The sequence below is a fragment of the Peromyscus maniculatus genome, chromosome 17, assembly GCF_049852395.1.
Source record: "Peromyscus maniculatus bairdii isolate BWxNUB_F1_BW_parent chromosome 17, HU_Pman_BW_mat_3.1, whole genome shotgun sequence".
Taxonomy (NCBI): Eukaryota; Metazoa; Chordata; class Mammalia; order Rodentia; family Cricetidae; genus Peromyscus; species Peromyscus maniculatus.
In genome coordinates this window covers 43,951,603-43,977,423 of record NC_134868.1, presented here as the reverse complement: position 1 = coordinate 43,977,423, position 25,821 = coordinate 43,951,603, and the positions used below count along the sequence as shown (strand labels likewise).

General features: G+C 40.2%; 1 protein-coding gene across 9 annotated transcripts in view; it reads right to left on the bottom strand.

Moving 5' to 3' along the window:
* Nucleotides 1-25,821, bottom strand: part of Unc5d (unc-5 netrin receptor D) — a 557,233-nt gene that overhangs the window by 191,810 nt on the left and 339,602 nt on the right. For all 9 annotated transcript variants that reach the window (XM_006994386.3, XM_042262551.2, XM_015987869.3 and 6 more), the window contains exon 4: nt 6,215-6,318. In XM_006994386.3, the coding sequence (XP_006994448.1) occupies nt 6,215-6,318 (104 nt within the window). The remainder of the gene's footprint in view (nt 1-6,214; nt 6,319-25,821) is intronic.

The following is a 25,821-nucleotide window of genomic DNA, read 5'->3' as shown; positions in this document are numbered from 1 at the left end:
TTTTTCTGACAACCTCTTTTGTCAAGGGCATGGCCAAACAGGAACATGAACAATGAGTATGGAAGTCACTCTGCCTATTCTTCTTTTTCTCCTTCAAAGCCTGTTCACGTGAACCATGGACATTCAATTCTTTCCGACTGCCTATGACAGCATCACCCAGTCTCCTTGCACTGAGGAAGGCTCCTACCATGTGGTGTTGCAGGCTTCTTGGCCCTCAGTTCTGGAGTCTCCATCTCCCTGTACTCTGCTCTTTGCTTCACTACCAGGTTAATGTTTCAGAGACACAGAGCATGCACAGCAGATCTAGGGCCATGGGTAGAATGTCCAGGAACTCAGCTGGCAGATCTGCTCTCACTGACCCAGGGCTCTCAAGCTTCAGAAAGGCTTAAGGAAACCTCCTAACTATATCAAAAACAAACAACAAAAAACCCATGGCAAAATAGAAAAATTATAATTTTTAATTTTAAAAATAAGCAAAAACAATTACAGAAAGGACAGCATAGTTTTGAACTTTTGGGTTAATGTCAAGTCTTGACTAATAATCTAAAAGATCTGACCCAGTTACTATAAGACAGTCTTGAAATTCCTGGACTGTTCTAGTAATTCAAAATCTTTCTTTGCAGTTTAAAAACAGTATTTGGAATAAGAAGGTGCCCCATAAGTGGAGGCTTTATAGTCTTACACAAACCATATATTTTGATCAAGTAGATGAGTTGGTTGCTAAGACTATCTTTCAGAAAAAGGTCATTGTACTAATACATGTCTCTTGCAAACAAGACTTAGCCATGCCCCAGAGGTGACTTGCAGTAAACCCCGTGGGAGAATGACTACCTAGGCCACTGAGGGATAAATCCAGATGATGAACCAGTGTCCCTGACAGCACATTCCCCTTCAGTGAAGACATCACCTGCCCTGCAGCAGGCTCAGGACAGGAACCAAGTGCTGATGTAGGATTGCACATGGTCTAGTGCTAGTCAATAACTGTGGTGGTTTGAATGAGAATAGGCTCTATGGGCTCATAGATTTGAACACTTGGTCACCAGAAGTGAAACTATTTGAAAGGATTAGGATGTGTGGCCTTGTTAGAGGAAGTGTGTCATTAGGTGTGGGCTTTGGGGTTTCTGAACAGCCCATTCCAAGCCCAGAATCTCTCTCTTCCTGCTGCCTATGGATGTAGAATGCTCAGCGACTTCTCTAGCACCATGTCTACCTGCATGCTACCTTGCTCCACACATTATGACAATGGACTTAAGCCTCTGAAACTAAGCAAATCTAAATTAAATGTTTTTTCTTTTAGAAGAGTTACTGTGGTCATAGTATTTCTTCACAGCAATAGACTACTAAGATAATAACTATGACAATATTTCACAGTGTTAATCACGTGACTGACCAGTTTTCAAACACAGCACCCAGTGACTGCCATACTGAAGAGTTCACCATAGGACTGTCCTTTTATTATGTGGTCAAGAAGTATACTCTCTGATCTGAAGATCACTCAAGAGATGCTGGAAAAGATGTCTACCCTGGGAGACTATAGCATTGCAGATACACAGACATAGTCACTATTCATTCCTTTTGTCATCTTTCTTCTCCCAGTCTCCCTTTCATACAAGGAAAAAGACAGACATATGAGACAATAACATCTATCTGTGTTCCTAATGAAAGTCAAGGAGCTGTGGGTGCTGGCGCTCAGAATCCTGTTGTTCAAAAGTCATTTCCATGATAAGGCAAGGGGGTGCCTCCCTGCATCAAAGCGATGGTAGATATAACAGCATGGGCTGTGCAGCAGTCCACTTACCCACAATGCAAGAGAAACTCCCCCTTAGCTACTTCCAATGTAAAACCAAGGAAACAAAAGTTCTGGCCCCTCTTAGCCCAGAATCTGTTTGCAATCATCCTCCAGACTCCACGGCTTCTTAAAACAGACATGTAACTAGTTTCATCTGGCTTAGTGCTAAAACATACTTTACAAACTATATCTTATTCAAACAAAAAGTGGAAAATATAATGGGTTGAATAATGATTCCATTTCTCTCTTTATTTGGAAGTCGAGTCCTTACAAATGTTTGTGACCCATAAAATTAACAGAAGGCTATAGTGGATGGGAGCAGAGCACAGTCCACTTGGTGGTGTTTTTTTTTTTTTATAAAGATGGAAGTATTCAGATTCCCAGTGACACAGGAAGGAGGTCACATGCAGGTAGAGGCAGAGACTGAAGTGATGTGTCCACCAGCCAAAGAAACCAGGGCCTGTTTGCAAGCAACAGAAGTTAGAATACAAGCCTGGGACAGATTCCCTTTCAGCACTCCCAGGAGAAAGTGACCTACCAACCTAGACTTCCAACTCCTACCTCTAGAACTATGGGAGAAAAATACTATCATTTTAACTTTTCTGGGTTTTGGTTATTTGTGACAGGAAATTATGTGAAATGAATTAAGGAAGCTAATGCCTATGGCTTCCAAATGGACAAGAAGCTAAGTACCATAAAGTGAACTGTATATTCTTCCTGTCTTTTTATCTCTTCCAAATATTTTTCTTAATAACATTGAAGAGACCTGCTTTGCTCATTGGGGTTGCAGCTAAAAAAACACCATCTGAAGCAAATGAAGGGAGAAAATGGACTGAGCCAATGGATACACCTTATATCATTTAAAGGGCAGGCGGTTAGGTAAGGAAGATGGAGGGGTATGCATTGGAGCATTGATGCAGGTCAAATATTTTTAAGCATGTGACCAGACAGGGAAGCTGCTTGCTCCTAGACAGCAGCCTCCTGCACAGGAATCCTCCACTAAGCCTACACAGCATGGGAGCCTGTATTGTCTAGGAAGGTGTTTCCATATTGGGTGAGGGTGTGTGTGTGCACATTCACAGCTATACTGTGCTTGGGAATGTTACCTTATTAGATTATTTACCCTGTATGGTTCCCTTTGTTTTCCCTCTTCTAATCCATGCCTTCAAATATAGATGGGGAATGTTCTAGTTATTTGCTAGTACCTAGTACTGAACAAAAAAAAAAGAAACAAACAAGTCTACTCACGAGTCTGACAGACCCTCCAATCCTCCTTGACAGAAACAAGAAGCTAGGCTCACTCATATTCAACAAATATTGAGCATCTAGGTGTGAGAAGATCTTTTGGGTTTTTATGGATTAACTTCTTCTTTGACAAATAAAATGTATATTTATAGTGGAATGGCTAAACTGAGATAACATGTCTATTAGCTAACATGCTTATCATGTTCTTAAGAGAACATTTAACATCTATTATATCAACTTTCAAGAACACAATTATTGTTATTAATTGCAGTAGCCATGATGTCCAACAGAGCTTTATTGGTGAAATTATTAAGGCCACTCTATGTAGTTAAAAGGGAGATTTAAATGGCGTAACTTACAAATGAAGGGATAGGTAAGTGGTGGGTTCTGGTAAAGACGCAGCACAGTCCAGCAGTGTTCTCTGGAGAACTCTCCTTGGTTTACCTCTGGGGTCCAGGGTCCAAACAGGAAGACAGCGTGGTGCATCCTGATCTCGGGTCTTCAGGGCCCTCTTTTGGCTTTGCCTTGTAGTTATGATAGTTACCAAAGCCTCAATGGGGGTTGGAACTTCCAGACCAAAGCTGGAATGGCTACCCACTACAGAGCTTTTGAATCTATTCTTCTCAAATGAAATCCTGTATCCTTTGACTTCCCACCAACTCTTGGTAGCCGCTACTCTACAGTGAACTTTATGTGCTCAGTCTCTACATGAAAGTGAGAACATATAGTTACCAGTCATCTTATTCCTTGTTCATTTCCTGTGATATGATGTCAGAGAGGCTCATGCATGTTGTTAGGAATAGAATGACATTCTTTCTAAAGGTTGACATTTCTTTACGTGAACAATACTGCCTTTCTCTGCTCACCTGCTGACAGACACAGGCTGATTCCATACATTGACTACTATGTACTATGACTAGTGTTCAGTAAGCGAAGACATGTAGATGTCTTGCAGGTATCCTGACTTCATTTTTTAATTTATATATGCCCCATAGTGAAATTCTGGGTCATATACATATACATAATTTTGAGCATTTTAAGCACCATCTTTCCTGTTTTCCTTAGTGGCTTGACTAAACTTACCTCCCTACCATCAGTATGCAAGGAATCATTTTCTTCATATCTTTGCCATCATTTGTCACCTTCCTCCCTTACTATAACAGCCACATGAGTACTTTTCATATTCTGGTGTCACTGGGATAGGAAACATATACAAAAGATCTCCTTACATAAGTTCAATCCCAGTAGGACAACAGAAAACAAGCAAGGCCGATATAGTACAGGGGACAAAAGAGACAGAAGGAAGGGCAAAGGGCTGAGGAGGAGAGGGTGTGGAGGGCGGGGGTGACATTGTCCAGTGTCCACAGCAATTCACACTAAGCAAGGGATAATTTGTGTAAGTCCTAAAGGAAGAAGAGTGATTGAGACTGCCACTGCTGAACCCAGCATGTGCAAAGGACCTGAGGTCGAAGCATGGCTTTGGGAAAATATGAGGAAGAAGGTGTGGCCGTACATACAGAGCAGTGGATGTAGTAACAGAAAACTCATCATGCTGGACCTTGTAAGCCACAAAAATACTCATTTCCCACAAGTACCTGAGACCCCTAGAAGATTTGGAAGAGAGACCATATACGGCTGGGAGCCCTTTGTGAGGTCATTGATCTGAACATTGGTTTTCCTGCGTCTCAAAGGTCAAGGCTGTACCAGAGAAATAACAAAATTTCCCCCCAGCTATAAAAATTGACTCCCAGACATCTTACATAAACAACTTCTCGCAGGCAGATTGCTAACAGAGGGCATTAGCCTCTTTCCCACCCAGGCCTACCTCCTGTTTGCAGGGTCTGCAGAGGCAGCATGCATCTGTGCTGAACTATTTGTAAGGTGGGATTCTCAAAGGTGGGCAAAGGGGGGATGCAGGGAATGCTGTTATGGCAGGCAGACCCGTGGGAACACAGGCGGTCTTAAGCAAGATGACACAGTCTCCTGTGCATGGAGTGCCCTGCTTAGGAGATGGGGCACGCACATTGTAGGATGCAAGAAAGTAGCAGAAGATGAATATCTTTTTGTTCTATATTAAGTAAAAATTTAAAAATAAGCATTTTCATTTCTAATTATTTCCTATCATGCATGGTGCTCTCACTTCAATTTTCAAGTCCGTTTACTTCATTTCTGTGGAGCATCCGAGCTTGAGTAGCATCCATCCAGCAGGATTTCTGCCTAACTATGCAAATGTGTGCCTGTGTGTGCCTGTGTGTGTGTGTGTGTGTGTGTGTTCACTCCCCTCTCTTCCTTTGTTCTTTCCCACTACAAATAATACAGATATTTTAGCAAATACAGATGGCAGATGTTTCTGATTTCCTTTCTCTTTGTTTCTGTTTTTCTTTTTTAAAGTCTTTCTACTTCTCACTGAAGGAACTACAGATTCTGAGCTTCACACGGAAGAGCCATGGCTGGAACAGTTACTGCCGAATATAAGATAATGTCACATATTTACTTTTTAAAATCCTGTAAATGGTAGCCTGCATGCTCATTCTTCGTAGGTTTGTCCACAATAATTATATTACGAGTCAATTAGAACATGTGTTCAGAGTGATCCAAGGACTCAGAAAGCCTTTAGTGGGACCACATACTTAGGCTTCACAGTATGCTGAGGGCTCTAGGAAGTATGTCTGGAGTCTAAAACCATGGTGACTTTGGATTCTAGATGCTGCACAGTGGCTCCACTGCATACCATAGCCATGATGCCAGCATAGAGACGGTAACACACCGAATGCTCAGAAGACACCTGGTCCATAGGCAAGTGAAGAATGATGATGTTAACCCTTTCCCTCCCAAGGCACATTTCCAGGAAGTGCTGCCTGTTAGTGCACAGATGTGACCCACCAGCACTGTACAAAACAGGCAGTCCTGACAGAACACAGGGCAGATGACACCAAGGTCCATCCTCAGAATCAAGGGCGTAGTCCATCCAGACTGCCTAGCAAAAACTGTGTGTCAATAGGAATGCTGACAAGAGGCATGTGCATTTCCCAGCTTTCCACATTATTTCTTCATTATGTCTTGCAAGAGAGACCAGACAGCAAGATGCCAGGCCTAAGTTCTTTCTCCCCTCTTGGCCACATGGGCTTCTGTCCTCTCACTGAGGACAGGCCTGACTCCTTATAGAGGAGTCCTTCTTACCTCTGCTGCAGGGACTCCCTCTGGCGGGCGGCAATGCAACACGATCATGCCTTCAATAGGAACCTCCCTGCCTTGTGGATCTTGCTCAAAGTTTTTCCGTAAATCTGCAAAGAAGCACAAGATATATGTATGCCACTTTGAGCTAGGACTGGCATTACTCATGCGTGGCCCCAATACACTAAAACAGTGAGCTTCATGTCAAAAGTTAGATACACACAAATATGTCACCTTCTGACACTTCAGAGTATCGCTTTTCCAATACTCATAAATGCATCTGAAATATACCTTAACAAAATGGTTTCACCACTTTACATTGATAGGAAGGAAGAAAAACTACTAGAGGAAAAGAAAAAAAAACCTCATAATTTCATGAGTGTTTGCCAGCATTATCTGTTCAGCATCTGATGAAACACTTGGCCTAATAAATTAGCGTCTGCAGCCATTATGAAGTTGAGATGCACATGATTTTCTTTTTGTTCACTGAAGAATACATTATTAATCTGTAACCTCTGTCATTCGCTTAACCCTCTGGGGAGCTGTAGAAGACAGTAATAGAGTGAGATCACCTATTAGTCTTTTTATTTGTAACCAGGGAGAAAGGGCCATAGCCAGTCACAACAAAATCCATAACCTATCCAACCAGATCTATAATTAAGAAATGCAAGGCCCTCTAGTCAAGCAGCCATGCTGGGTATGTGGGTAGTGCCCTTCACACAGGGCTCCGGGCACTTTGCAAACAAGCTGCACTATTAACCTTTTACACATGGAGAGGTGACACTTGTGGAGGTTAATTGGCTTGCCAGTGGTCACAGAACGCATCAGTGCCAGGGAGAGGGGAAAATTCATTCTGCTTCCTGACACTCAGCCTGACTGCCAACCAGCTTGGCCTTCTCAGGGAAGAGGACAGTTCAGCAGGGAGAGCGCCAGCTTCATTTGCATAGCTTTCTACTCTACCATTTTCAAGGGTAGGCAGCTGGCCTTGGCTCCTAGGGAGGTGTCAGCACAGCCCTCTGATGATGTTACTGAACAAGGTAATTCTTGCTGTCACCTGGATGCACAGGACAGTCAAGCCAGGACAGGTTGTTTACAATTCTTCCTCCACAAAAAGGATTTTCTCCTCCTTCCCTGACAATGTATTTTTCTTCAAATTGAGTATCTCAAATTACAGGCTGTGGATTTATTGATTTAATTTTCTTCAGTGCTTACAATAACATGAAATATGTCCTCTGTAAAGAGCGAAGCTCCAGAATCAGTTACATCTTTATAAATTGTATAAATACATTAAACTTGCTTTTAGCAAGTCAAAAACACCCGATGAATAACTAGTGCAGCCATGCACATATCCACTTCTCTCTGAAAGCTTTTTGTCCCAGAGACGACCAGCATCTGTATATACAAAGGCTTTGTATGTCTCTGGAATGTAAAAGATCCGCCTTCTCACACTCTGCTGTCCCAAATTCAGTTCTAGAGGAAGCTTCCTTCTATCCAAGGTCTATAAATTGCCCTGGTGGTTCAGAGTTCCTGACTCTCAGTATGACGGACTCATAAAACCGCCAACAAAAGCAAAGAGCAAAGGGACTGTGTAAGCCTAGAGTTGGAAGTCTGTTTGCTACACAGTCCCACCACAAGACGTGTTTTGCTGTCACTCAAGGGAGTGCTGAGCCAAAACTCTCTTTCCAGAGGGCCTCCCTGCTCAGAATTGTATCAAAACTCATCTGCAGGAGTGAACGTGAGTTCAACAGCCAAGAGGCCAGGGTGGTAATGGGAAGAGTTGTGATGTGGGTGGCATGTTTACTGTGTTGCCTTCACTATTGCCTCCCACCTCCTTGGTCAATGCATCTGCCAAGAGGAGTCTTATCCGGTGCTAGCAAATGAGCATCTGAGTTTTGCTACCATTGATTTTTCTGTGTTTAACCAAGTAAAACACAAAAGTATAACACTAGGAATTTTGATACATTCTTCTGCTTCTGCTTCTTGTCTTTACTCAGTACTAGTGAAAATGATAATTGTGGGGTTTGAATAGGAATGCCCCCCCATAAAAGAATGTGTTTGAAGGTTTGGCCCATAGGGAGTGGCACTATTATTATTATTATTTAGGAGGTGTGGCCTTGTTCAAGGAAGTGTGTTACTGTAGGGGCAGGCTTTGAAGTCTCTGGTGTAGCTTGAGCAGAGACCTCAAAGCCTGCCCCTACAATGACAAGCTAAACCCAGTGTGGCTCACAGTCTCTTTCTGCTGCCTGCAGATCAAGATATAGAATTCTCAGCTCCTTTTCCAGTACCATGTCTGCCTGCACACTGCCATAATGATAATGGTCTAAACCTCTGAAACTGTAAGTCAGCCCCATTAATATGTTTTCCTTTATAAGAGTTGCATGGTCATGGTGTCTCTTCATGGCCATAAAATCCTATCCACGAGAGTGATAAATGGTTATCCTTACTTTATACTAACTACATCAACAGGCAGAAAGACAACCTCAATGAAGTCAGTTTTCCTCCAAAGGAGTAACCTGTATTGACACTGGAATTACTTTATTTCATACAAACAAGGTATTTGGGGGTATCTCTAGCAGATTTCATATGGAAGAATCAGATCCAAGTGAGGACCAAGCTATCCTGTCCCCATCCCACTAACACTTGGAATCACTTGAAGAGTCTGACAGGAAGTGCATCATCACCTTCCAAGGTGTATGTAGAAAAACTAAAGACAGAGGAACATGGGGCAAGGGCAGAAAAAGTCTATAAGGATGAATCCATCAGTACTTCAGGAGCCAGATATCACTTCAAGTAAGAAAACCCTTGACAGAGTTCTGATCCAATCCCAAGTCTGGTGCTGACCTGTCCTCCTAAGGAGGTTGTATCTGGGAATCTTTAAAAAAGGGGTCCAAATATAAAATTATAGTTAGTCCTTGAACATATTCCAAATTATAGAAATAAACTCTTCGATACAGCAGCCAATGTCTCCTGTTCCATCTATGACCCTCACCCCAGGCCATGCAAACTCATTAGTTTCTGAATAGGCAGTCTAAGCAACAGCCATTTTTCTAGATCCAGAAAGATACATACATGTACCTACACAAGTTCTAATAATGGGAAACTTATCTCCAGACACACAAAATGAATTTCTGCACAACATAAGGGAACTATAGAACTGAAAGTAATATCTTCCTGTGATAGGACCAGAAGCAAGATTCATCATTGAGAATTTCTAATTCAAGTTCTGTGACATCAAAAGGAAACAATAACCAAGAAGCTAAAATAGGGCCTTATGGATCCATTAACATTTGAGATCAAGCAGTTGTGTTCAAATCTGAGCATGACACTATGAACACCTTCATCCAATAAATATCTTGAATTCTCTTGCCCTTAGTCTCTGCACCTCTAATAGGATAATAATTCCTAATACATATAGCTTTTTATTTTTAAAGTCAGGGTCCAGCTATGTAGCTCTGGTTGGCCTGGCATTCTCTATGTGGAACAGGATAAACTTGAACTCACAGAGACCCAGCTGCCTCTGCCTCCTAAATTCTGAGACTAAAGGCATTTGCAACTATACCTGGCAATATTCAGCTTTTATAAAGATTAAATATTAATACATAAAAACTTTCCAAGCAAAATGGCTATGTAACAGGGTTAAGGTCTTATATATTACTACACCCTGTGATAAAGCTATGATGATTAATATGGGATGATTTTTATCATAAATCAGATACAAATTAATTACAAAGTGAAGCATTTTTCAGAGGCACTAAAATAAAAAGTATAATTTAGTAGATGATAAATTAAGTGGGAAAAGGTATTAAAATGAGTCATTGCCTTTCTGAAGAAAAAAATGTAGATCTGTGTCTTGCTTTATACTAAAATAAATGCCACAGTAATAAAAACATTTTAACAGAAAACCACAGCAGTAATAAAATATCTAGAGAACCTTAAGAAAAGGGGAATTTCTTCTAACTTGAACAAGCCATTAAGAAAATGATTGATAGGCATCATTTAGTTAAAAATGAAATTATTTTCCTTAAAACATTGCAAACAAAAGACTGTGCAGATAATGGCTTTAATATGTTAAAATGTCTTATGAAATACAATGAAAATTATAGATACTCTGAGATAAAATGACAAAGGGGTTGAAAACCATTTACAAAGAAAAAGACAGAAATGGCCAAAGATAAGTAATGGGGCAGTATCAATAGTTATTACAGAAACGCTAGCTTAGCAACTACCAACACATCTCTTTTCCTCCTCTAAGTGAGCCAGTTTTATTTATCTCTTTATTTTAATTCCTGTGTTGTAAATTAAGTCAGGCTGGGATAGTCTTGAATATCACTAGAAGAAAAGACCAGGTGTATATGAAAAAACAAGTTATATATAGATTAAACTATTTTGAAGGTCCAATTATATGGAAACTATTTGACAAATAGATATACATTATGTGGTCTATCATGGAATATTATTTGGCAATAAAAACAAAATACTAATGCATGCTGTGACGTGGCTAAAATTTAAATGCATAATTTATATTAATTGAACATACATAGCCATTCACCAAAGGCTACATATTATATGGTTCCACTTATCTGAAACATCTGCAGTGGGTGGTAATGACAAATAGTGAGTAAATAGGTTAGGAGTCAGCTGGGGCTGCAGTTGAGTGAGGGAAGAAGACTAATAATGACCTTTTCAATAATATAAAATAAAAACCCTAAAATGGCCCTGGATGACAGTTATAGACCTGCGACTGTATTCACAACTATTGATTTCTATATTTAAGAGAATCACATGTTCTATGGTATTTCAGTAACACTATAATTTTTAAAGTTTCACCGACACAACTCTATAATTCTACAAGTACAGCTAAGAAAATGATTAGAGAACTATGTGGGAAAAAATGTAAGTAGGCTGATAGTGCCTCAAACCTTTGCCGAATCATAGGAAGAAAGCTGAACATTTAATAATGTGGGAATAGTTAGTATCATTTAGTGCATTCACACAATGGAATACTATGCAGAAATGAAAAACTAGAAGATTGTGGTATTTAAGATTTAAAATTATAGATAATGAAATGCTAAACAAGATAATATAGTGTGATCAATCTCAATCATATGCATTATATATAATATTATATATATGTGTGTGTATTTATATTAGAAAAAAATCACTAGGCAAATATATACTCGTTACAGGATATACCTACTTCCAAATGGCAGTACAGAAGTGAAAGTTAAAACTCTTTCCTGGGTAGCCCTTCTTTCTGTGTGACGTCAGTGTTCAGAGAATGTGCCACAGTCACAGTCGTTCACTCACTGTGGAGCAGGAACGAGACCCTGTCAAACAGTGAAGGTTGTTCCATGCAGCACCCTGGCCCCCAAGTTGTGCATGCTCTCACAGTAAAGGTAGACAGTAAACAAGCATTTAAGAGGTGGAATGATGAGTACGAGGTAGAGAAGAAAGGTCCTCAGATGTAGCACAATGACTTAGCTGGGTACCCAGAGGAATGTGTCATGGAGAAGAATTCAAGCTGAAAGTGAGGATCTCACCATCTTACAGAATACACCCTAGACTGAATTTATAGTTTCTGATTTTCACTAATTTAAAGCAGAGTTCTCAAGTGTGGCAGAGATGTCTCAGTCATCAAGTGCTTGGCCTTGAAAGTGGGAGGACCTGAGTACTGACCTACAGAACACACATGGAATGCCAGGCATGGGGCACAAGCTTATAACCCTAGGGACAGTGAGACAGAAGAGAGAGACAGCAAACTAGCTTACTCCGTTTGGCAAAGTTCCAGGTCACCTAGAGAGCCTGTCTCAAACCAAAGGTGGAAGACACAGAGCAGACATTATCTGTGGTGATCCTCTGACTTCTAATACATATGTATTCTTGCGCCCACACATGCTTGGATGTACACACATACACACCACACTACACCACACCACACTACACACACACACACACACATACACCACACCCACCACACACCACATACACACACATATACACCACACCACACACACAGCACACTCATTCACTTCACTATCACCTCCCTTTTATCATTATTCTCATATTTCTTTATTTCTAATCTCTAAAAAACATGCTTCCTTAACTACCTTTCTTGAGTTGGAGAAGGATACTCTGGTAACTGAATGGATTTCTATCCTTTGATCTTATCATAGTTGTATATCAGATAATAATCATATTATTCTATACAAAGGAAATTAACTCAGCTACATGTATGATGCACAGCCTTAAATATTTTAGATGTGGTTGAAGAAGATAAAGCTCTATCAGTTGTAAATAGTAAACTGTTTAATACTATTCTCTCTGTTATAGGAAAAAACCCTAAAATAAAATTATTTAACACTTCAAATTTTTACCTCTCAATGATTATGGCTACCATTAATTACTTTTATGTGTCTCTGCATTTGGCAAATTTTCTGGATGTCCAGATACATTCATACCCACAAACAGCAAACACTAGGAGAATCAAGCCCACTGTCTTCAGAGTCCCCACATCTCGTCTGCACTGTGCACTGAGCCAGGAGTCAGGGCAGAGGAGCCTTCTGTTTCATGTCATTGCATCTAGGTTCAACCTCACCACATCTGTCAAAGAAAGAAGCTAAAACTACGTAGCCTTCAAAACTCAGTGAACTGTGAATTCAAGCACTTCTCCAATTTTATTTTAGTTGTGGGGCTGGGGGAAAACATTTCATCTGTTCGGCTCACTGTCACATCACTGTTTTGTTTTGAATGTAGGACATCCCATCCCCCAAGCTCATGTGTTTGAACACCTGGTCTCCAGCCAGTGGTATGTCTGGAAAGGATGTAAGATCTTTTGGGCAGAGGACCTAAACGTGGAGTTATAGCTAAAGTCTCTCTCTGCTTCCTGATTCCCAGAGATAATTGTACCTTAGCCATTATGCCTCTCCTGCCTTAAAACACAGCTAAATTAAATCTATCTGCAGCATTTTGTTCCAGCAAGCAAGGTAATACACCCTGGTATCCGGAATGGCATATACTGTCTCTTGATGAATATTTGTTGAATGGCAGGATGAATTAATTAAGTTATTTATAAGTTTCCATTTCAGCTCATGTCACCTGATAACTTTCTCAGAAGTTAAGAGGATGAAGAAAGCAAGGGAAGATGTGATAAACACAAGAATCTTATTAAAATGACATACTTATCCACTATTTTCTTCACATACAGTACATGGCCCATGTGCGACCAATATATAAACCAATTCACTATGTTTTGTATCCCTGCAACTTTACTCCATCACTCTGTTACCCTGTCCATTTTTGCCGTAGAATGTCAACGAGGCTCAAGATGACTGGAACCAAAGAGGTAGGAAAGAGGAGCAGGAAGTGAGGAAGCCAGGCACATGGCTTGGTTATAAATCATATCATCAGCAACAAGTCACATAGAGTCAGCAGCACCTGCCCTTAAGTGGCATATTTTAGGCTGGGCCACAGGACACAACTGCTGCCCCTTCCTCACCCAATGCCCTATTTGGCCTCTTTCTCATTTTCCTTTCATGCTACTATGTTAGAAAAGTCATTGTAGCACACGAAAATCAATAAAAATTCAATTCCGAATAATAGTTCTCTGCTGCTCGGCAACACCAGGGAGTTATCGGCTCATTCAATGTTCTGGCAGTTAATGCAATGAAATAAAAATAATTTACTCATTCAAACCAAATCAGCCAGTGAAAAATCATAGACATTTTTTAATAGTCATAGTCAAAGCCATTTGTTAAGATGCAGGAGGATGACATGGTGTCCCATTAGTCGTCCAACTACACGGATTTCAAATCGGGTTTGAATCTTACCCACTGTGTTTTTTTTTTTTTTTTAAGAAGGAACAACAGACCACATTTGTCATACATAAAAGGAATTTGTAACTCAGCCAAATGCAGGTCATTTGTTGTAATAAAAGAGCTGATTCAAACGCATAGCAAATGCCCGGCAGAAAATGGAAGTCAGGGCCCAGTGCCTCTATTTGGTTCTGCCTCAGTCTTTTGGCCCTAAACAGTAATGGCCTGAGAAGTCAGTTACTGACTCCAGTTCCCCAGAGGAGCATAAGAAAAGCACCCTGCCAGGTGACAGCACACTATCTGTGCCCGCTGGCCAGCTTGGCTAAGATCCATCTGCTTTGCTTTGGATTCTGGAGACTCATATTGATGCCAGGCTATTCACACCATTCAGGCCATCTTGTCTTCAGTCTTCCTGGTCTGATTGCTGCTTTTAGAAGTCACTGAGTAACAGCTGGTCATAAGACAGTCTTCCACACAGAGATTCTTATATGCCAGCACCATAGATGTGGCATCCCCCGCCAGCCATCCTAAAATAATTGGCATTACAGCTGTAACCAACTCCTGTTAGTAAACTCTGCAGCAACAGTAGAAGGCCACTTCTGCCACAGATGAGCCAACATGGTACTCTCCGTGTGGCTTCCTCCCTCAGAGGACGACAGTCTGCTGACACTGCCTACTGCCACCCTGTGATGTTTGGCCAATGCAAAGATCCCTGGCATACAGAGAGGCTCCTCGAAGCTGATACCATGATCATCAAATAACTTCAGGGCTCTGAGCTGCTTTGTGCCTGGTAATTCTCCTGGGAGATGGCTGTCATTCATGGGACGTTGTATATCTAGCATTGTCTATCATTAATCTCCCGCTATTGGGTAGCAATGGCAGTACAGGAGAAAAGGTAGGGATGCTGGTGGGGGCTCGAGACAATTTGTGAAAGCACTTTGAGATCTTAACCTGTTTTCTACTGAGCTGCTCCCAGCAAAGCACATTGCATTGTGTTTGGCTTCTCTTGTTTACAAGGACAAAACGTCATCAAAACCAGAGGGTATGCTGATAATTGGGAAGCTAGAAATCTTAATTATGGATCTGAGACAGGTGGAAATCAAATATACCTTAAGCTTTGACTTCACTGAATGAATCAGACTTAAGAGAACCAGATCTCAAGAAAGACAATGAGATAATGACCCACAGGGCAGTGAAGAGATCCGGCATAACTCCATCATCTGGGTTGCTCCTAAGTCCTTTCAGCACACACTTTGTATTTGTTACTCTGCTGCACCCCAGCCAGTCTCCTCTCAGTATTCTGCCAGGGTGAACTCAACTTACCCGTGGCCATGAGTACCTGCTTCTCTCGGGCTTTTCACTTTCTGTTATCAGTACCAATTACTTCTTTTTAGCATCGGGTCATACCCAGGCAAGCAATAAAGCATACATTCAGGTCTTTTCTTCTTCATGAATGAGACTCCATAATGGTCAATGTATGGTGCTGCTTGTAGGTTCATGTTCTTAGTCCAGTGGGTATATGTGGTATACATGTCATGCACAGCATGACCGAGGTGACTGAGAAAACACTAAGCACTGTTTCCCCCAGGAAGGAACTACAGGTGGGAGTGCTACACAAAGGAAGCATATAGGTTGAGAATTTCTTGTTTGCTTTGTCTCCAAGTGACAAGGAATGAATTTCTGAGTCTTGATTATATTTATTATTTGGGTCAATACATGAAAGATAGCTGAAGCTTCACTGAATGATACTAAAACTTTTCAACAATCTTTGACAGAAAAAATATATGAAAATCTTCAGAAGTTATTAGGTAGAAATATAGCATGTGCTAAGGTTTTAAATAAAATAGATATAAGTAATGAAATATTTTATATATTCTTTTATCATGCCCCATGGAATGTTATAGGGGGAACTTACCTATAAATCCCATATTCTACATGTTAGTATGACTTCTCTTTTTGCAATGCTAATGGGAAAACTGAGTTCTAGGTGAATACAGATAACCACCAAATCAAAGTACTTTTGATGATAAAAGACAAAAACCAGATACAGTGGCAACATCGTCAGCATTTCTAGGCTGCTCAATTCCCAAGCAGTACGTGCAGAGTTCATCTTTCTCCTGTTAGAATTCCCAACTTGAAGGTGCTTTATTCACACCTACAAGCACTGGCTTGCAGTGTGGCATCTTGATGAGCATTCCAATGCACAATGAACTCCATGGTTGATGGAACTGAGTTTTAAGAATGACACAGACATGAGGAATCATCCCTGACTTTCCTACATGACCTCCATAGCCCTCCACAGGAAATTAGAGAGCTATGAACTTGCAATGAGTTTCAGAAGAAATGACCTAAAAATAACCCCAAGCATTCAATGCTCACTACCTATTTACGATTCAGTACCATGGCTGCAGAGAAAGGGAATAAAAAAAAAGGAAGAAAGAGGCAAAAAAGAAAAGTCAACCATGCAGCAAGCAGAAATATATTTTAACTGCATTGTTAGATCTTTGATTCTTCCCGCAACCTGAATTTCTCTGAGGTGAGGAAGGTTAGCAAGGACAACATGTGGCCAGTGTCATGAGTATTGAAAGAATAGAATAGCCACTGTACCTAGCATCTGTCTGGCCCCGTACATAATACATCTCTGTGGAAAGAAGAAAACACATTCGCTTTCCTAATAACCCTACCCTACCACATCATGGAGGACCCAAGTAATCACTTAGACCAAAACTTGTTAGCACCAAACCTATAGTTGATGTATTATAAAAAGACATAGCAAATATTATATATGAAATAAAAGCTACAAAGAAAGCCAACTACTTGCTCTTGGGGATACTTTCCAGGAAAACTGAATCAAAAGGGGCTCTGAACCAGCATCAACTGTAGAAAGCTGGGGAAGAAAAAAAATATCCACCAAGGCTGCAATAGAGAAGAAATGCTGCAGTCTAGGAGTGGAGTTAATTCTCAAGGTGTCAGTGGTCCATTTGGAGAATTATTTGGGGGAGTTGAGCTGAGGGAATAGCATAATCCAGTTCTTTATTATTTTTTCCCAAATTAAAAATAAGTTCAATAATTCTTTAGGAATTTTATAGAATGGAAATTGTTCATATTTCTTCCTACTCTTGGTCACAGCTTCTTCCAGATCCACCTATACACCCCTCTTTCTCAACTTCTTGTCTTTTTTTTTACTTTTAATAAGCTAATGAGTCCAATTGCTTTCCATGTCCTCATGGATGGGGGCAATCACTGCAGCGTGGTGGACCTACCAGGGACCATGCTCTTAGGCTCTTAGAGAAAACTGACTCTCCCTTTCCTCAAAGCCATCAGCTGTCCACAGCGCCTCAGTTGGGGTGGAGACTAATGTGCTCTTCCTGCCTCCATGCTAGATTATTGACTGGCTTGATCTCGTACAGTTCTTAAGTAGACAATCACAGTTTCTGTGACTTCTTGAGAGCAATGTTCCAGTCATGTTCAGAAGACACCGTTTTACTCTGGTCTGTCCCAAACTCTGGTCCTTACACTCTTTGTGTTCCTCCTTCTGGAGTGGTCCCTGAACCTTGGGTGAGGGGTGATATATATGAATAACTTGCAGATTTTTTTTTGCTGTTGTTGTAGGAAATGGATCTCAAGGCAGTAGAGTGGAAGCAGGGAACCAAGGAGGCAGAGTAGATCCACAGTGATTATAAGATAGGCAGATGTATAATACATTTTGGAGGCGTATTTATCCAGACTTGTTGCTGAATGGTACATGATAGAAGGGAAGAAGAGTCAACGATAGTTCCCATGTCTTATTAAAAGAACATGAGAAGCTATTACTGAAGCAAGAAGACTGGGGTATTAATGTGTATATAGCAACATGGGAGTAGGCACATTGAGTAAGAAACATGAACTAAGTATCCAAGTAAATGTGGAATGCAAGTGGGGAGAGGAAATGGAATATTAAGATTGAAGGTAATCAGCACAATTGGAAGGCATGGAGGTGAGGATTTTGCCAGGGGGTACTTAGAGATTATGCTGTGAAGGTGCCCCAAGAAGGAGCCCCTGAATAACACACCATTTAGAGTTAACAAAAAAAAAGAATATACTCAGGAAACTCATGAAGTCAGTAGGAAGAAGGAAGGCCAAAAGACTGCAGAATCACTGAGTGTTCTCATCCTTCCTACCAACGATTATGATTTCCGTGCTTTTGAGCAGAGCTGAGTGACCTTGATTTCTGAGGTTTTCATATGAGTATCATCTGTGGTGGGTCTCAGCCATCAGCAGAGTTTAAGCTGGTTGGCTGAGCCCAGAACTCAAGTCCAAGTCTTCTGATTGGTTTCTTCATCCTTCTTTTGTTCCTATTCCTTTTCTGCAAATGTTTACAAAGTCTTTTAAGTCTTAGTTTTTGCATTAGAACATCATCTAGCCCTGAAATGGTTACCTCCAGCCATGTTCTAGCTCCTTCCTACATAGTCCAGTTTTTGGAAAGAGTCTATCCTCTGTACTTCATATCCTCCTGCTAATTCCTAGGTCTACACATCTCATATCACTTCTCCCATTAGTTGTCCTGGATCAATGGCAGCTCTCACGTCAAAACTAATGGACACATCTAAAATCTTATAATCTTTAGATAATGCTGAAATCTTGACTAATTTTTTCCTCATAACCATCTCCACTTTGTCATGGACCATTTATCTTCTCTACTGCTTTTATCTTTACCTTCTTCATGGGCCTTTCTGTTTCTCCCCTCTTCTCTTATGGAATTTCACTCCTAGCTCACTATCCTTTCTATTCCCACCAGAAGTTTGAGAGCTGGAGAAATCATAGGAGTGAAAAGTACCTTAGGTATTCCTGATGAAATCTGTTTCTCCTGTATTTCCAGTAGGAAATTATCCTAATCACTGATGTTCCAAGGACTCCAATTTAGGACATTGATGTTTATCTTATGTCTTGGGCTTCAGGCTAAAATTGTATAACTGTATGATTAAAAACAGTCTGACTGACTATCACATCAGTCATGCATATCTTCATATGCTATGATTAAGCACTGAACTTGATGCTTTGTTCCTGAAACTCATTTCTTCTGCTGTATTCATAATTACACTTAATAGAATAACTAGTAATTCAGGTACTTAAGTCAGAAACACAGAAAGTCCCTTACTTAATGTACCTAAAGTTCTTTACTTTACCTCCTCAGTTTCATATTTCAGTAGCCACATGCTTGTGTTAATGTCCCTTTGCAAATTCCTTTCCAGATAAATCCTCAGTCTTCCTCAAAAATTATGTTTCTTAGTAACTTAAGAAGTGTATCTTAAGATTGTATCTTAAGAAGTGTATCTTGAGATTGTAAAATGGTGTGCCACTTTGGCAAAACAGTTTGGTGGTTGGTCAAAATGCAAAACATTGTTACTCTGTTACTCAACAATTCTACCCTTAGGAATATATCCTCAAACTACTGAAAATGTGCACCTATGAAACATGTACATGAAGGTTTACAGCAGTGTGTTGCTAATAGTAAAAAAGTTAAAACAACTCAAATAGCTATCAAATACTGGAGAGAAATAAAATGTGGCTTATTCATACAATAGAATATTATTAAGACATAAAAATGAATGAGAAACTGACAGATTAAATGACTTTGGTGAACCTTCATAATTTCATTTGTAGATCTTTCCATTTCTAATTTATAAATACATTTGGGGTTATAAATTATAAATGTACTGCCTCCTGTCAACATTGTATACTTCTATTTGATGATTTCTGTGTCAAACATTATGTGGAAATGTTTCCAAGTATTTTCTGTATTAACTGTGAATGAATAGAACAAAATAAATTGCCTGTGATGGAAAAAAAAAAAGAAAAAAAAAAAAAGAAGTGTATCTTGGGTCCCTGAGATCAGCAGCTGTCCTGGTGGGTTCCTCATGCACACTGAATGTATCAGGAGCCATGCACCACTGAAAATTCTTATTTCCAAGTGTATCTCTCTCATTATACTGTGAACTCTTCAAAGGAAGTGACAATATTTTATTCTTGGGATGCCTAGAATATACAGGTTTCTGAACTATTCACAGATGCTCAATTCCTCCCTTAAGTCAGCAACCCTCTGTTATTTAGGAAATTTCTGGAATGCAATCCTGTCTTTCCATACTTAGGTAGAAAGATGTGACACTAACCTGAGAAGACTCACTAGGCACAAAATGTATGCAAAGATTAAGAGACTTAATTTCTTTCTGTTGTTATGTTTGTTTGTTTTGCTTTCCAACTGTTGGTGTGTCAGAAGGTTTATTTAGTGGAAAGATTTAGTATTGATTGAAGTACAATCTATATTCTCTTTGCCAATGTAATACTGAAGTTTTTATAGAAACGGCTGTCTTCAAGAAATGCAAGGTGAATTTCACGAAAGGAATAGCAGACGGAATTAATCTGTGATTTCATTGAAAGGCAGTGACTATATTTCTACAAATTCTTCATGGTAAAATAGTGACTGGTAATAAGTAGCCTGAAAGAACGTTATCTGGGGAAATTTCATTTCTCCCTAACACATTTCTTGTCAGTAGACCATATCTTTAAGGTTGTCACTCATAAACATGCATGTGTTAAACAAAAGTAGATCAATTTCTATCAGTATTGTACAAACCATTACTCTTTATTCACAGAACACAGCTCCCTAGAGATTTCAGGTTTTCATACTCCATGCTGAAGAGCATCTACTGGCAAGGGAGGCAGGCCCATCCATGGGTGTTAACTAAGAAGATGTGACACATCAAGTACCTTTGATGTTTACAATTATAGTCTCAAAATTCATTTATTTTTGGCATTCTGTCCCATACCTGATTATTTCTATTACCTAAGAGAAGTATACATTATGCTAGATCCATGGGCTTCACATTTGGAAAGTAAGCCTAAACTAAGTTTGATAATATTAAAAACAAATTGTAGCTGTACAGAATACATACATTTTTGTTATTTTTCCCTGAAGTTTAAACAATAAAGCTGAATATAAAATTCATAGAGATTAACATTGGAAAGACTGAGCAACTCCAACAACAACAAAAGAATCCTCAATCTAAAACGATCCTAAATCTGATGACCAAAACTTTGTGAATTTGAAGCATTTCTAATTTTGGATGTATGGGATGGAGATGCTCAATGAGTAAAATAGATGCATTTACCCCAACATCTAATAGACTCTGAAACCTGAAAACTTCTGGTCCCAAGCCTTTCAGACAATGCCTGTTCAATATATGTGCACGGTTCTATAAGCAATCCAAAGGTGACTTACAGAATAAGATAGAAGGTGCCAGTACAATGCCATCCATTTATCATAAGACACTTGAACAACAAAGGGTTTGTACTACCAGGCCCTAAAATCCTATGGATATTGAAAGCTTTGGACAGATGGATCACACTAACCTTGTGGCTTCTCAAGTGTCTATCATTCAGACAGCATTTTGTAGAAATGATTCAAAATGATCTATCATGTCAAATGTTCTTTAATGCAATTCTTCCAATGTCTTCCTACAAGCATGTAAAGATTGCGCATATTTAGAAAGAACAAAGCTGAAGCAATTAGTGTCAGTTCATCATATGAAGGGACATCTCATTACTGTTCCATTGCTGGTGATATTACACTAATCACTTAGGTGAGGTAGAGTATGATGAGATTTTTCACTACAAATTTACTGGCATCTTCTTTATGATTAATAAGCAGATGTGGAAAAAGACTGAGATTATGTAAACATACTAAGAACCCTAAAACTCTTACCTGTTAGTTTTGGCCTCCATTACACTACTTGCCTATATTCGCAGAAATTATGATAGATATTTTTATTCCATAGTAAGGAAAACTTATCCCTCTCCTTTCTTTATTCTATGTCTCTGTCTGTCTGTGTGTCTCTTTCTCTCTGTCTCTGTCTCTGTCTAGGTCTTTCTCTCTCTCTCTGTGTGTGTGTGTGTGTGTGTGTGTGTGTGTGTGTGTGTACACCGTGTGCACGTGGAAGCCAGAGGTTGACATTAGGTATCTTCCTTGGTTGTGCTTGAACTCAACTTTTGAGTCAGTGTCTCTCACTAAACTTGATCTCACCAATTGGCTACCCGGGCTAGCCAGCAAACCCTACAGATCCTTTTGTCTTTGCCTCCCTGGTTCTGGATTACAGGTATACACCCCCAGGCTCGGCTTTTTATGGGGGTGCTGGGTATCTGAACTCCAGTTCCCATGCTTGTGCAGCATGTGCTTTAGTGCTAAGCATCCCCCCACCAGCTGCTTCCTTGAGCTATTCACACTCAATCAATGTGCATTCTTACTTAATGAGTTATAATTCTTGACTATCATTGCTGTGCTCAAATTATTCAGGCAAAGAGAGCTCCCTTCTGTGCGGCTGCTTTTATTCTGTACAATGAAAACAGTTATACTGGTGGACATTAGACAAAGTAACTGACCATTATGCTTCCAAACTCTGTGTCACAGGGGACAGAAGAAGACCGAAGAATCCCCTGGGTTACAAGAAGCAAAGGAGGCTTCACACTCAACTGTAACATGAGAACTAGAGTGTTCTGTTACCAAACAACATTTCTGCACACTGGCAGAGAACAGATAGTTATTGGAGTTGGGTGATAGTATTCTATCAAAGTTTTCTTATAATTATACCTTAGATATGTCATAAAATGTACTTAGTAAGGAAAATGAAGGGAGAAATGGTACTGTAGAAAAGAATTCCACAGATGTCTGCATCTAATACATATAGTGGTGACATATATATCACTAAAGGACAGCGTAAACAATATACATTATAAAAGATTATAATGGAACCAAAGAACTCATGCTGCCACCAACATCAATGCTGTTATGCACCCACAGTTCTAGGTATCTGCGTGACTTTTGTAAACAGTCAGTTGTACAAACATTCAGACATATAGTTGTCTTGTATATGACATGTAATCGCATTAACAGGTGACTGTAGGCTTACTGTGTCATTCTTTTTATTATAATTTTAAAGTGAATTCCTACTTATTAAAAAAAATGTATTTACTTTAGAATTGCTTTGCAGGGTAGGTTGGCAGCCGCTCCATCATATCATATTTGCCATGGAATGACTGCTCTATGCCACCTGGGTCAAAAAGGACAAAAGAGTCTAATGATGGACTTCTCAAAATAAACCCACCATGGAGTGGAACAAGACCATAGAGATAAACACAGAAAGAGGGGTAACAGTATCAGGGTCACTATCAACATGCGGATTGTCAGTAAATGACTTAAGGAAATCATTCCATGTAGAATGCCGTAAAGCTTGTTAAGGTCTATTGTATCAAAACTTTGCTTGAGATAGGTCTTTAATGTTGGCTTTGCTCTCCATTTAGCTTGATGACCTAGAGCTCCTATGTTCACCTTCAGAGTGCTGGGATTACAGGCTTCTTCTGGAGTGCAGAGAATCGAATTTAGGACCTCTTGAATGCCAGGCAAGCACTCTATCAATAGAGCAACACCCTTCACTTTTCATATTTAGAAATGTATAAACAGCCCTACTTCCTCCATCTTACATAGACATCTGAAATAATTATGCATTCTCAAATATCACTGCCAGATGTGTGCACCTTGCTTCTTCATGTGGAGTGCACAGGGAGTTGCTGTAACAGGAACACTGATCCACCACTGGTCACGTCATTTCCCAGCCCCACTCAACACCTGTCAACTTCGTACCTAGACCCAGTGATACTGCTGCTGGCTTTGCAGCAAAAACGGTCCTTTCCAAAATCCTGTGTGTTACAATTTGAGGGTGTCCCTAGGCTTCCAAGGACATATAAGACCTGATTTTTCAGAGCTGGCTTCATAGGGTGTTAAGTTCCATGTAAATGTGCATGGCTCCATGCATGATTTAATAGGCTGCTTTCACGGTCCAAATTCTTAACTTTTAAACACGGAACTCTGTTCATGGTGCACTGGGGCTCAGAAAGTATGCTGCCAGCTCTGCTTCTGTAAGCCTACATGGTACCTTTGTGCAACCCTGACACTCATTAGCACAGGGCTTGGCAAGGAAACTGCATCTGTATGGCTTCAGGTGGATACAACCCCATCCCTTTGTGTGCAGCCTAGTTACTGGACTGCAGCTGTATTTCAGCAATCATTCTTCCCATGACGAGATGATGTTATGCAGTTATCCAAAGGCTAAGACTCTCATATCCATCAATAATACCCTAGAAGTCAATATGAGGCTATAGGAAATTATTGACCTTTGGAAGAAAAGTATAATACTATCTCTCTTAACTTTAGGGACTTTTGTGCTGTGGATATTGCTCTATATCTAAATAAAACACTGATGGCCAGTTGCCAGGCAGGAAGTAGGTGGGACAAGGAGAGAGGAGAATTCTGGGAAACGGAAGGCTGAGGGGAGAGACACTGCAGCCACCGCCAGGAGAAGAGCATGTAAAGACGCTGAGAAGCCACCAGCCACGTGGCAAGGTATAGATTTATAAAAATGGGTTAATTTAAGATAAAAGAACAGTTAGCAAGAAGCCTGCCACGGCCATACAGTTTATAAGTGATATAAGCGTCTGAGTGATTATTTTATAAGTGGATTGTGGGACTGCGGGGCTTGGGGAACCTGGAGAGAAGCCCTCCAGCAACAAATGGCACCCAACGGCTCGAGTTTCCACCTTAAACCTGAGAATATTTAATAACCAATTCTAAACAGAGCCAAAAACAGGTTCCTGCTTCTTGTCTCATACGGGCAGCTAGACAGCGCAAGACGCAGGTTTGAACACTGGCGGGTTCCTGGCGGGTGCGTTTGACCGGCACTATGGCGGGAATGAGGCATCTGCCAGGGGCACATTATGCTATGCGGTAGATTTAGTCTTTACTAGTATTTAAAAAAAAAAAAAAAAAAAAAAAAGGTTTCTGGGCTACACGCTGCTTTGATAAAAGCTTAGACCCACTATTTCTGAGACTTGATGACTCCCAGAGCTGGCGGAAAACGTACCACTGCCATGTTGGGAAGCTGAACTGGGCGGAGCCAGCAGCCACAGCGCTGTTTCAGGCTCAGAAGGATGCAGTTTAAAGCAATAGGCTCGAGGTAATATAAAACATAAGCCACGTAAAGATGGCTACCACACAGAAAATCTGGATTATGTTCTCTTTGATATTTGTAACTGAAAAAAAACATTTGATTACAAAAGCTGTTGAGTTATGCCAAAATGTATATTTTAAAGGTACCTTCACTTCAAAATTTGGATTTAAGGATATGTTGCTTTGGAAAAGAGATTCTGCTTTTGTTTCCACAGAAAGCCAGAGGCTGTGGATTTGTTCCAGATTAAGATACATCAGGTTTCACCAGCCAAGACCCCCTGAAAGGCCTCCGGTGACACCATGGCCCAGATGATCCAACATCCAGAGCGGTTTCAAGGCAACTGGTTCACACAATACAGCCTCACGGACTACCCCATAGGCCTAAAAATTTTCTTTGCATCCCCATAAGATACAGCGCCCCCCTCCAGCAGGAAGTAGTAAGAGATGCTACGCCCAAATTCCCAAATATACCAAGCTGGCTTTAGAGGTGGAATTGGCTCACTCCCCCTCTAAACCCAGACATATTGCTTAAAAAAAAAAAAAATTGGTTAAGAGATTCTTGTGTCCCAAATCAGAAGAGCCCTCTGGTGTGGGACAGAGAAAAACCAATATTTTTATTTAAAACAGGTTGATTATAAATGTGATCTCTTTCTAAAAAAGAAAAGGGGATATGATATAGATATATAGGAGAATGTGGAGATGATGAGATAAAAGGGTAGATTAATGAACCTGCTTTTAAAGAAAACTTGTTTGAAATGTCTTACATT